The 13,947-nt window shown below is 39.5% G+C and overlaps 1 protein-coding gene across 8 annotated transcripts in view; it reads left to right on the top strand.

Annotated features, from left to right (window-relative positions):
* The window catches only part of MAP7 (microtubule associated protein 7), a 201,168-nt gene extending 188,131 nt beyond the window's left edge, over window positions 1–13,037 (top strand). For 6 of the 8 annotated variants that reach the window (XM_073337417.1, XM_073337418.1, XM_073337420.1 and 3 more), the window contains 6 exons: window positions 427–528; window positions 840–890; window positions 987–1,044; window positions 3,068–3,203; window positions 9,974–10,206; window positions 12,163–13,036. In XM_073337417.1, the coding sequence (XP_073193518.1) occupies window positions 427–528; window positions 840–890; window positions 987–1,044; window positions 3,068–3,203; window positions 9,974–10,206; window positions 12,163–12,173 (591 nt within the window). In that variant the 3' untranslated portion in view covers window positions 12,174–13,036. Of the gene's footprint in view, window positions 1–426; window positions 529–839; window positions 891–986; window positions 1,045–3,067; window positions 3,204–5,838; window positions 5,971–9,973; window positions 10,207–12,162 lie in introns of those variants that run through there. The other 2 variants (XM_073337419.1, XM_073337421.1) reach the window with 2 other exon arrangements.
* Window positions 13,038–13,947: the final 910 nt, after the last annotated feature.

Here is a 13,947-nt window from a genome sequence, read left to right as displayed (position 1 = left end):
TTTTGTTAAGCAAGGACAATGTCTGGAGAATAGGAGGGAATTCTGCTGCTTTCTTTTGACCCTATCGAAACCATTCATCAGCACAGTGCATTAGTCTCATGAACACTTTTGCTAGCTGCTAGGTTAGGAAATGCATTTTCATTAGTCATCTTCTGTGTATTCATGCATGCATCATAAAACAGACACAGAACCAAACAAGATTACCAGCTTTTTAATTTACATAAAATTAAGAGAAGAAAGGGGAACACAGACGTTAATTAAGAAACCTGCATTTCAGTCTGAAAATTCTGTTGATGACATAACCCCAAAAGTTCCTTGTCAGACTGTTGTAAATTAAAATGTCATACAAAGATAGGCAGATGCCGGTGCGGATCAGCCATTACATTGTGAATAAGTCCCTATTTCTGTTCCTTTCCCATTACTCAGAAAGAAGAAGAAGCTCGCCTGAGTGAAGAGGCAGAGCGGATTCGGTTAGAGCGTGAAAAGCGTTTCCAAAGAGAAGAACAAGAGCGCTTAGAAAGGAAGAAGGTAATCGAATGCATGCAGGGAACCTCGGTACTGTATATCTTAGCAGTTTGTTTATTTGCATGTGCACTGTAGAAAGACATATATAGTTATTGCAAATGTTGCTTCAGGAATTCACTAAAGGTCGGATCCATGCCTAGTGAAGTGAATGGAAAGATTCTCATTGATTTTATGGGATTTAGATCAAGTCCCAAGAGGGTTTTTTTTCTTCAATAAATCCCAATTTTAATATATTACCAAAGATTATGGGTTTTAAGGTGATTTTTTTAATCAATGTCGATAAACATTTTCTTTCTTTGTAACTTTCGTTGTAGCGACTTGAGGAGATCATGAAAAGAACTAGGCGCACAGAAGTTGTTGACAAGGTATATGCTACATTTCATCATCCGTATAAACAGCTGGGCATATGTTTCCCTTTTCTCCAGTGCTGCTTTTAATTTACAAAACTGTTTCCTTTATAGAAATCTAATGAACAGCAAAATGGAGAGCTATCGAAGGCAAATGTTACTGGAGAAACAGGTATGCCATTTGACTTTGCTCATAGCCCAGAATGAGAACAAATACATAGCCAAATAAATTGAGGTTGATAGGATTTTGGAATTTTGCAATCTAAGCTAACTGAAATCAATGTCAAGAACACAAGGGACACACTCAGTTTTTGAGTAGATTTTAATTATTTAAAATTTCTAAATGAGAAATTTCTAAGATTATTTTTTTAATGTTACCACTGTGAATATTTCCTTTAGAACTGTGTAGCTCAGTGCTTTGCAAGAAAATGTCTGTTCTATCGTCGCTTGTGAGAATGTTCTTTAGAGTGAAAATGAACAAGTTAATTATGATGGTTATATCAAGTTTGACAGTGCTGATTCTACCATTTTACTAGAGTAGTATTACAGCTATAAAAACCGGTTCTCTCAGGGGTTTTCCTCTTAATCCCTATTTGTAGGATTTTATTTTATCTCAGTCATTAAAACAAATTTGCTCAAGGCTGAAATTTTATATTAGTCATAATGCTTAATAGTACTTGTCACTTATATATAACTTAATAGAGCTGAATAAATAATAGTTAATATCGGGTATTACTAGATATAAAATATCCAAAAGTCATCACCTGAGCCTATTTAATTTATTGATTTAGAGCCTATTTGTGACCAATCCCCTCCACCCTCTCTGCCACTGCACAGGGCTTATCCATATTGTGAGTCGGAGTACAGGGAGAAAAGGGGCTACTCATGCAATATTCAAGGGCTCTGTTTTCTCCTCCTCTCCACACATATGCATCAGCTAGTGAAGTTGGCTGGGGAGCATTCAGCATCTGATGCAGCATATGACCCCTCCCTTCCCACCATGCAAAGCTGGACCTCCTGAGGAATGTTGACTCTGAGCAGTGTCCCTGAGTAACAATTCCTTGGGGAGTTGCTCTGACACAGGCCTGAGAGTAAACACGCAGTCTAGTCAATAATAAAGAGTAGGTTAATATTTGTAAAGCACACTGTAAAGATCTGCATATGGAAGGCTCTCCCTTAGAGCCAAGTATAATTATTATTAATAAAAATAATAGAGACTTAGGCCCAAATTCCTGAAGGCATTTAGGCATTGCTGCGCTCAGCAGCACAATGCCGAACTGATTGAGGAGTCTCAATCTCCTTTTCAAATGGAATCTAGGCACTTAAGAGTCTAAAATCCTATCGACTGACCTCAAGTGATGAGCCCTCCAGGTCAGGAGCGGAGGCACACTGGTAGAACAATGTGGAGAAGCTTACATTGCCTGCTTTTGGATAAGTTTAGGACTCTCAGATAAACTCCTTTCAGTAGCAGTAACCTATTAGGTTTGGATACAGTGAGGGGGGCACTATTTCTTAATTTCTGAGGGTTTTTTAGCACGTTTTACTAAGCAAAATGAAAATCACATATATTTATACAATATTACATCTTAAGTCAACGGAAGCCAGAGTTAAGACTGAAAGTTTATCCTTAACTCTCAAAAACTTGCTCTTGGGTTTTACAATCCTTGGTAAGATTATGCGCAGCTGCAGGATCATGGCAGTACCTAGAAGACATGAACTATGTCCCTAATTGCCCCACCACCTAAATATAAACCAAAAGTTGTAGTTTCTGCTTTTGTAGATTGCAGGCGGGGTAATTACATATGTCATCCTGTTCGTGTGTGTCTGTGGAGTGAAGAATGAAAACGTCACTCTCTCTACATAGAAATAAGTTTATGTACAGCATTTACATAGATTCCAAGACTAGGAGGGACCATTGTGATCATCTAGTCTGACCTCCTGCATAACACAGGCCAAAAGTTGAAATTTACTGCTGTTCAAAAGAAATACATTTCACATTGGAATTTTGTTTATTCATTTGTGACTGAGTTATAGTAAATTGTTAAGGTGGAACCCAAACTTGATATATGTATTATTACTGATCGAAGTGTTCTTGACTGTACAGGATTTAGGGGTTATTTATCCTATTCTCTGGGCAGACTGTCTTTCTTTAAATTTTTGTGGACTTTTTTTTTTTATTTTCTCCTTTCTTCTAGCAACCAGTCCCACATCTCCCTTAGAATCTGTTATGGCATCTCAGCTTCAACGTGTGACAGAATCGCCACACAATGGGGAATCGGTAACGCACTCTCAGATAATCATTTCACATCAACCTACAGTAAATATGGACAGGTGAGAATAGTCACAAGGATTATAAAAATTTTAGAGGATGAGGGATGTTAAAATAACAGTTCATTTATTCCATTTATTTAATGAAGTAAATTAAAGCTAAACATTGTTCTTTTCTCCACTGTTTTTTGTTTTTTCTCGCCAATGCTCTGAAAAGGAAGTTTGAATATATTTCACTTAGAAGTGACCTATTTTTATCTGGTTGTAGTGATGAAATTTGTAAAACCATAGCACTCTTACTCTTCACATAATTATTTGAAAATAAATTTGCTGTTTGCCAGCAAATACTGTAGATGTTAACTCTCAAGGGGGAAGGACAATTTTTCTTTGTTCTTGTCCAAGAATTGAAATATTATTGGCTATGCACACCTGTTACACCAGCATTAGTTTTCCTGCATGCAGTATGGGGTGCTTTGCCGCTTTGCTTTTAGGTTAGTGAGGTTGTCTTTGTACTCTTCAGAGTGTAAACAAATATTGATCACTTGACAAGTTACTTGATACAAGTTAGAGAATTATCCTGTGTTGATTAAAAGCATCCATTCCCTGTAAAGGTAGTTTTGGAAGCCAGGCATTTGACTTCGCAGGTCCCTGTAGCCATGGGGCAAGTTGTGCACATTTTGAAAAATTCTGCTGAAATGCTTGAAAACATTTGTATTTAGTCAAGTAAAGGCTGGTGTCCTATGGGGTTGAGCTGTCAGTTTTTTTCAGTTTCAGTATTTGCTTCTCTCACATTGCATTGCAGAAAACCCAATTTCCACATTGTGAGTTCATGTTTTATGCAGCTAGAGCCAAAATATGAATGAAAAATCTGGCAAGCAGACTTTAATGGGCAGTATGCTCTGCGGTAAGATTGGCCCTAATTAAAGGAGGAAATCTCAATATCGCTACATGCCTGAGGGATTCTTCACCTCCTGTCGTACTGACAAGGATGCCCCTCCTGAGAGAAGCTCTTTTAGTGACACTGAACGTTGAACTGTGTTAGATGAACTGCATAAAGCCGTTTCATAATTGTGTAAGGCAGCTATTAAATTCTAATTATTTCTCAATCTTAAATGCACCTTGATGTTTGCAATATAATATGTGCCTCTCTAATCATTGCTGTCATGTAGCATCATATTTAGAGTAGAAAGAACCTCTGAGCAGCCGAGGTAAGGAATGAATAAACATCACGCAGCTGCGACAACAAAACCAGAAAGAATATATTACTCTGTATAGAGAAAGATAGCAGCTTGGGCTGAGTGACTCTGGACATTTACTAAATGTCTGCACTGCACAAGCAAGATTTGGTGTTTGCCGAAATGGTCTTGCACTTGGTTTGAAGGGGGTTGATATGATGGCCCAAATTCTCTTCTCTTGGCAAAACCTGAGCAAGTGGCTTTGCACTGGGGAGTTTCCTGAAGGGTTCCTAGGGGATGGAATCATTCTCTCGGCCCATGGAGCAACAATGAGGATGCTTCTCAGCTGCTAATATAGCTCTTGGCCTCCCCGGCTGCCTCCCCTTCCCAGCAAGAGGTTCAGAGTTTAACTGGTGGCTCATCTGCACAGTTGTGCATCCACTGACCACAACTCCCCTGGTTCATTCCCAATATACCCTTTCATGCTCTGCTTAGTGGTGCTTAAACCTCAAGTTCAGCACATCCTGTCTCTCCCCATTCAGTGCCTCCTGTATTAATTGTTCTGCCTTTTGGGTCAGTGCCCCAAGGAGGGACTCGGGAATGGGATTTGGCCTTTATAAATGGAATGGTTTTAAATATTAGTAGAGGTTTGGGTTCCTGGGTACTGAGCTGTGGAAGTTTTACAGTTTGCCATTAGAGCCCAGGTCAAGAATCATGGAGCATTTGTGGGGCAGAGTAGGTAGGAGGGATAAGTTGGTTGATCTTCCCTTCTGATCTGTGCCCTTCTCCACCCACTTGCAGGAGCACCCAACTTACTCAGGCTCTGTGCTGGGACCAAGACGCCAGTGAAATCCCTGCTTCCATGTTAATAGATACAAACTAATAGCAAATTAAAGGAATACTAGCAGAGGAATTCAGTTGACTTCAATACTTTTTTTTTTTTTTGGTCTCTTTTAATTAACTGCTGATCTTGTTATCCTGCTAGGACTTCATTATCTCTGGAAGATCGATAGTCTTTATAAGCCCTAAGAAAACTCTAAGGTGTGATGTGGCTTGATTATACTGTGTATTAATTAGTCAGTCAGTAATTATTACTTCCTAATAGATAATAGCTCTAATTTATACATTAATAAACACTGTAATAGTTTTGTTTTTTGGAAGGAGAGAGATAGTGGGACTCATGTAATCACATTTAGGGTCCAGCTTTTGAAAGTGGACTCAAGCTGATCTCTCCAATCACATCTAATAACTGCTACCTAGATATCTACACGCCCAAATGCTGCCTATGGACATTAAACTGAGTTCTGTTGCATCCAGCTTTTGAAAGCACTTTTAAGGGCCTGATTATGCCACCCTTACTCAGGTTGACTATCCCGTTAGGGCTTCACTGAGTAATAAGGTGATATTCAGCATAAAGGAACCTGGCCTCATATTTGACTTATCATTTGTATTGTTTGTGTAAAGAGCTGCATAGTTACAAATCATTCACTCAAATAAATATAATTTTACTCTTTCTCATCTAGAAATGGTATGCTGGGCAGACTGCAGATTTTAAAATGGCATATGCAAGTGGAAATCTTCCACTTATGTCAGAAAGCATCCCAGAATTAAGAAGAAAAACTGTAGTTCATGCAGATGTTGAAGCACCATTAATGGCAGGTTAATTAAATCTTTAATCAGGGGTTTTTATCTACCTTTGATTCATTTTTTTTAAATGAATCAGACTGCGTATTGTTGAACTGGGAAGATAGATTTAAAACTGTGGTTTGAAATATAATAGAAGGCAAAAAAAAAGTTTCAGACTCCTCATCAAAATGCAAGAAGGTTCCAAAATATATTCCCCGCCCCCAGGGTTTCCAAATTTGTGGCACCAAAACTTGCTGCTTTTTCCCCTTAATTCACTGAACTGTATCCATAAACAATATCATAACATCACAGAAATTGAACATATATAACTCCTGTGTGGTTACCTATTCCATCTCCCTGCCAGGGAAAGATTGTTGCCTACAATACATTTTCTAGTTCTTTACCCAAATTATGTCCTATCTGCCCCTTACTTTGGGAGAATATTTTACTGCCTGATGAATTATGCTGTTCAGCCGTTTCTTTTTTTTTAACTATCATATCAGTACTCCTGCTTCCACCGTCGTGTACCACCCTCGCAGGTCATTGCACTGGGCCAGTGCTTTGTTCTCACCATGTTAAGTCCAAGACAATCTCAAAAAAGGCACTACTAGGGACCAGTGACAGTAGGAAAGTACAGTCTTGTGAACCGCCTGAGCTGAAAAAGAATGCCGCTGGGTTTCCAGAACTTATACAGTATTCATTTCTCAGTCTGGCATGCTGTGGTATATCACCCTTTAAAACCCCTTAACTCTGATGACTGTCTTGCCTTCCCCACATCTCCACCTCTTCATTACTGACATGGTATGAGAGCCTGCTATCTCAGGAAATGGTAGAGCTAGAGCTAATGCTTTATCCAAAAACCTGGAGTCTGGCATCCAAGAAAGCATTAATCTCTATTTCTGATGGCGCTGCAGAAATAATGTTAATAAATCAAGCTACAGTCATTATTTAAGGTCTAGTATCTCCTAAGATCCAAGTGCAGCCAGGTGTAGAAATATTTGGACAGATCACTACAAATGCTTTAAGGACCAGTAAACTTCTTGAGGCACTGATCCTAGATGAGTGATGATAATTAAATCCTAAGTAATTCCACTTCATTCATGTTTACTTCTTTCATTAACTTTAAAATATCTATCAAGTCCAACCATAAGACCTTAATTATCACTTAGCCAAGCAATATATATTTTATAGTAGCTCTTTTAATCTATCCTAAGTCAGACCTTCCATCACCCAATCAGCATTGTTGCTCTTCTCTGAACTTCCTCCAGTTTGTCTCCCTGGTACTGAAGTGTCCAGATCTAATGCAGTTTTGCTTTCTGAAGTGCTCCATCCATAATTGTGCCACTACGAATTTTTTTGCTTTTCACTTAAAATAATTGTGAAGAATTAAATACCTCCTGAGAGATTTAGTAAAGTAAAGGCCTAATGTAGATTTCCAGAGGCAGGGTGTTATTTTGCAGTGACACTATCAGTGTCACTGCAGTTTTTATCGGTTTGCTTTGCGTTCCTATCAATTTCTCTGTGCATATTTACAACAACAAAAAGAATGAGTTTTTTCAAGTGCTCTCCATGTTATCCTAACTCTGCTCCCATTCAAGTCATTCACAGTTAATGGGAGAAGAGTTAAGACCACAATTAAGCACAATACCTAACTCTTTTATAGTACTTTACAAATGAGGTCAGTATCATTATCCTGATTTTCCAGATGGGGAAACTGAGGCATGGCGAAAGAAAGTGACTTTCCCAAGGTCTTCCAGCCAGCCATCGGCAAAACCAGGAATAGAACCCAGGTTTGCTGTCCAGTGTTCTATCCAATAGGCTACACTCCATCTCATTTAAAAATCCCACCTACCATGCCAACAAAGTGAGGAATGGGGTGGTCTACTCAGAGGATGGCTGGTTTGTGGCTGCGGCACTGGCCTGGCTCTCAAGACATCTGGGCTCAAATCCCTGATGTCCAGACTTCCTGTGTAATCCTAGTTAAATCACATAATCTCTCTGCCTCAGTTCCTCATGTATAGGATGGCGATGATGAGGATACTTCACTTTTTTATGGGGATGCTGTGATAAATTCATTGATGTTTGGGAGGTGCTGAACACCACAGAAAAACCAATAAATAAAAAATGAACCATGTGCCAAGTGGAAGTTCATAAAAAGACTCTCAAACCTATAATCAACAGAAAACTTGGGCTGTAGTACTGAACCAACTGCTCAGACATGGCCTGAGACAATTGATAAGCCCTGTTAGACCTGGATGGAGTAAAAGAAATTCCAGAGATGTCTGACCGTGACATACAAATCTGGGCACTCTCAGCTGAGGTATTCCCGCTGATCTCAACAGCTGTGGTATGGTCCAAATAGAGAGGAGGTGCCTTAGGATGCCAGGACCTAAATTATTAAGGGTTTTATTATTAAGCTATACATCACTGTAAGTTTACATGATGTTTTATGGATAAATAAAGATTAATGCCTGTGCCCCAAGGAGCTTAAAATTTAAGCCCCAGTGCTGCCATTTGCCCAGTGAATAACATCATAATCCTCCTACATGGAGTGAGGGACCACTCAGTGCAAATGAGGGCGGCAGACTCAGATGTTAAAACAAAACATAATGCAGGATGGTGACAGACACTGGGGTGTGTTAAGCAGGAGAGAAGTTACAGAAACAAGATAACATGGAGGCTTAGGGGAATGATTCATCATGGTTCATCAGGGATTTTTGTTATTTTTAATACATTTACTTAGAGGGCAATATTAGGGTTGATTAGCCTCATAGAAGAGGCATATTTTACAGGGGGACTTGGAGAAGGAGAGGGCAGACACAGTCAAGAAGGGGGTTCCAGACATATGGGGAAGCAAGAAAGAAGGCCCAGATCTGAGTGAAAGACACTGAGGATGTTGGTATTGGCTTGGGCAGAGTGAATGGGGAGAAGGGCAGAGGGGCTGGATGGGGCAAAGATAGGCAGGGCCTGGAAGGTAAGGAGTAGGAGCTTGAAGATGATGATGAATCTGAAGGAGTACTGGATGGTCAAAGCAGCAGACACAATAAATGAGAGTCACATCTGGATGAACTGGGAGCAGATGTCGGGTAGATCAGAAAGAGAAGATTGCAGTAGGACAAGAGCAAAGCCTGCAAAATTAGGGAATGACAACACATACTCAGATTCTGCAGATCTTGCAAAGGAAAGTACTTGACATTATGAAGAGGGAAGGCTCTTGCAGTCTTAGAGAATGCCAGTCTCAAGATATTTGAGAAGTAAAGAGCAGAGAAAGGTAACAGATAAATACCTTAGAAGTACTAAAAGTTGGTAAATAAATAGGGTTGTACTACCATTTTTTCTCTTCAGTTTCTTTTTTGTGTGGGTCACTTGCTGTAGCCATGATATGTCCATTGATACTATGATGCAGCAGATTATGGCATACTTATGAGTAATACAAGGGTATAACATCACCGAGCTTAATGGGTACGAGGCCTATTCTGAAATAGGACACTTACTGAACAAAATTAGAATGCAGATTATCACTAGATATGGTTTATGCAACCTGATGTCTAGCTCTGCAATTAATGTTTAGTATAGTATACAATAAATCACTGTAGATGAATGCAGACTTCTCTTTTACTTATAATGTTGCTTTTACTTAATGCATTTCTTTCCAAGTGATTATTTTGGTTCCGACAGATCAACAGGAACATGTACACGTAAGTGTCATCCATCTTCAAGTGGTGGGTATGGCAGACAGTGGAGAGTCATTTTCTAAATTTGGATCTGGCCCTAAGACTTTTCCTAAACAAAATTCTTAGTTCTTAGGGAGAAAAGAAATGTGGATTTCTAATAAGGGTGAAGGCAAATGCTGAGCTCACTTGTTCACTGCTACCCCAAATACTGTACACACTGAATAATACCACAGTCTATGAAAACAAACTGTCATTAATATGTCTGGATTGCTTAGTTTCAGCTCTTGACCAGCTGTGTCCCGGTACGCTGATAACGTACATTATTTGTAAGATATTTACTGATATTTTTTGCTTCCAGTAATCTCAACCCTGGAAGGGAACCCAATGAAAATGGAGTGTCTATGCAGAATGACAACTTTGAAGAGCTCATACACTTACCCATTGGATCTAAACCATCCACACTGGATGCCTTGAACAATGATGGAAGCAATAGCCCTGAAATTCCTTTGAATCCAATTTTAGCCTTTGAAGATAAGGGGACTCTGGGGCCATTGCCTCAGGTAGATAGTGTTCAAACGCATCAAACAGCAGGTAGGTTTGCTTTGGACCATTAGAATCTGGAACATTTTGTAAACGAGAGAGACCATAGAGTCCCTAATTGATGTACATAACCAGATGGTTAATTTAAGCAGTTTAGATTGTAAGATATTTGGGGCAGAGAGCATGTCTTACTATGTGTTTGCAAAGCCATGTATACTTGCATAGTGCTATGTTGAACCATTATTCTTAACCTAACATCAGGGGAAATAAGGGGTTCCTAGTAAATCTTTGCTTCGTCCGTATAGGGGTGTGAATAACAGATATTTTGGTTCACTGGCAATTCTGGAAAAAAAAATGGTTTCAAGTTGTCATGGATCCACAGGTCCATTGCTCTTGAATAGCTCTGGAACTGTCCCTGGGAGGACCCTTCATTGTGTCAGCCCCCTTAGGGTCTCACACTCTCTAGGGTAAGCCACTTGCGTTCACTGCCTCCTGGGACCGAGCCTCGGTGCTTTCCGCACCCCTGCTTCACACTGTAAGCTCCCTCCAGTGAGTCCACCTGAGTTGGACACCTGAGAGAGAAACTTGTACACCCAAAGGGAGCAATGCACCCCCAACTCCCTTAAATGGGAGTGACTCTTTAGTCAGCACTGTAAAAGCAGAAGGGTTTATTAGAGCTCTGGAACACCAAGTAGGAAGTCTTTAGTTAACATAGAGAACAGAAAGTTACAGCCTGGTCCATCTGGGACAGTCCGGAGCCTTCTGACCCCTTCTTTGTCCCAGTCCAGAAGCTTCTCCTGTTTTCAGCAGCACACACTTAACAACCCCACCTGGCCCCTCGTCACTTCTTTGTCCTTGTTCCTGGGCAAATATTGTCACCTTGCCCCCCTTCTTAGCCCTTTGTTCTCCAGCTGGTCACACCCAGCTGGCTTCCTGCAGAGGGTGGGCCATCCATGGTCGTTAGTTGCTAGGTGCCAAACGTCTGGGTAATTGGAGTGGCTGTTGTCTTCTCAGACTGTCCGTGGGCATGAGGGCCCAGATCCCAGGCAGCCAGGTCAGTCACACCTGGATCTCTGCAAAGAGTAAACAACCTTTCCCCACCCCCTCACCTAGTTAAACATGCACCACACAAGGGAAACTGAGGCACACACCATATTCATACAAAATATGATATATTCTCATTCCGTCACACAGGTTCAACAAAACGTTTTGTTTTAACAAAATTGAAATGTTTTGTTCCAACAAATCAAAATGTTACATTTTGATATTGACCATTTTAAAATGGTTTGGATTATATTTTAATAAAAGTAAAGGAAATTTAGAAACAAAAAGTTGTTTTGACCAAAACAAATCAAAACATTTCAATTTGTTCAGATTTTTGCTCTTTTTAACTGAAACAATTCAGCGTAACACACAAATTCACAAAAATATTTGTGTTGCCGAAGGCTAAAATCTGCATGTTTTTGCCGTGAAACGTTTCAAATGAAAAATTTCACCCAGTTCCGCTCATGAGGATGTTTTATAAATGTTTGCACAATGCGCTTCGGAACCGGAGAGCCTTGCTGTGCCATAATTAGTTGCCACTGTCTTAGCAGCTTCTGAACCAGCAATATGTTCCAGCTATCCAAATGGAAAGTTGTACCCCTCTTGAGGGGTTCTCTCTGTGGCATGGGGAAATGGTTACTGCCTTACATATGAGAGTACTGAATACCGTTCCCTAATAGAGCCTCCTGGTCATCGCGTTAGCTCTGACGTTGATACTGAAGGCTTGGCTGCAGCAGCTGTCGCTGTAGATCTCTGTACAGAAGCAGACTAGAATTTTGTATATGTTGGGTATGAACTGAATAATCATCACAAGCTAAATCAGCTGCCTGCATTATTTCCTCCTTCCATGTATAGAAAATTTGAGCAGAAGGATCAGCCAATGAAAGTGCTATTTAAATCCGCTTTTTAGACAAAAATTATTTCCATCTGCTAATCTGTCCTTTTTACTGCCTTTCATTATAGAAGTTATCTGACCGTCTCTTCTGAAGAGCCAAAGATGAAGTAAGCATCTCCGCTGCCTATGGAGTTCCTTCCATACTATGAAGGAGTGTTTTATTTTCTCTCTCCAGTTTTCTACAAAATTTGTGGGTATCTTTTTTGAAAAGACCTTAGTAAAACCAGCAGAAGAAGTGATGGAGAATAGACATGGATTATCTTTCTAATAGTTTTCACCACTAGAAAATCATGCTTCATGTGCATTAGTTAAAATCGCTTTTTTCTGACAAGCTCCTTTTCGCAAATCAATATTTTCTGCATTCTTCAAGGCAAAAGGCACTGGACTCCTACAGTAATGAGCTGATTGGGGTAAAGGGCCTCACTTTTTTTTTGAAGATGGGTGGTTGCTTTTAAAATTGGCGACTAATCTTCTACGTTTTATGGATCTAATACTTGAAAAATAAACATCTCCTTGCTCTACAAGTAGGGCTAATGGGAGGTTTCATTTAAACCTGTTGGTTTAAATATTATTGCAGAGAACTCTAATTATGGGGGCAAAATATAGGCTTCTGTATCAGGTTCTTGTAAATGTAACTTCTACATGGACATTCTGTAAATTCAAATGTCACTACGATCTTCTTGCATTTTCTTTAAAAACACAAAGCGGAACAGGGTTTAAAATGTGAAAATTTGAAAGCGCTATTTTTTCATGGACAAGACAAAAACCTGTTGTTCTCCTAGATAATGTATTTATGAATTTTGTTCAGTACAAAAATAAATCATTTAATGGAATAAATTAGAAAAATGTGGCAAAACAATATTGCAAACTTGATTTTGTTCGTTGAATTCATGTCCATGGTAGGATAAAAGGTACACATGTAGACGCACAGAAAAATCCCCCCCCCCCCTTTTTTTTTTTTTTTTAGTCCTGTAAATTGCTGCTGTTCCCAGTAATGGAGGGATCTTTCTTTGTCTTATCAGATTGTGACACTCTGTGAACTTAAATATTGATTTGGGGGTAAGAAAGGGAGGGGTGTTTTGGGGGGCTCATTTCAGAACAAATGGAAAATGATGCATGTTTGTACTTTTTATTTGTTTAATGTTCATTTTTTAAAATGCAGTACACTTTATTACCAGATAATGACTTGAATGTTGTTATTCCTCTTTAGTCCACTGACATCTATTTTTCACTTTCAGCATTCCACACTTGTCACTTTTTTGCTGCTACCAAGCTTGACTGAAAAATTTTGTACTTTTTGCTTTTATAAACAGTGCTCTTAATGACAGAAATTACTACTTAAGTGCTGTGCGTGAGAGATGTTACCGGGGCACTGATTGAAATCAATGGGACAGATCTTCCCATTGGGCAAATTGAGGTCCAGGGAGCTATAACATTTTACACCTGCTGGAGATCTGCCCCAATGAGGTTCCTTTGATTAACTCCTTTGGGCACTGCATCAGGCCCATAATGAGCAACACTGCAGCAAGTTTGTTATCAAAGGGAAGCTCAGTTTAAGGTAAGACCTGAAAGAATTCTATGAAGAGTGTTTTGAAGCGTTGACTTTCCACAGCTACAGGGTGCGTGTCTTCTCAAAAAGGAGATTGGATAAATCTACTGGTAATTCATAAGATGATACTTCATCTCTCCGATTATATGGGCGGGAAAGCCATTCAGTCAGAATGTTTTAGAAATAGTTCGTGATTTAGTGAAATGAACTGGGTTCGTTTTCAGCTTTCTTTACAGTTCTCCATGTACATAACCATTATATTTTAAAATATGTCCAAAATATGTAGGTGTTATTTCTTTTAATC

This window comes from Lepidochelys kempii, chromosome 3 (genome assembly GCF_965140265.1).
Source record: "Lepidochelys kempii isolate rLepKem1 chromosome 3, rLepKem1.hap2, whole genome shotgun sequence".
NCBI classification, from domain to species: Eukaryota; Metazoa; Chordata; order Testudines; family Cheloniidae; genus Lepidochelys; species Lepidochelys kempii.
This window is presented reverse-complemented; position numbering and strand designations above follow the sequence as displayed.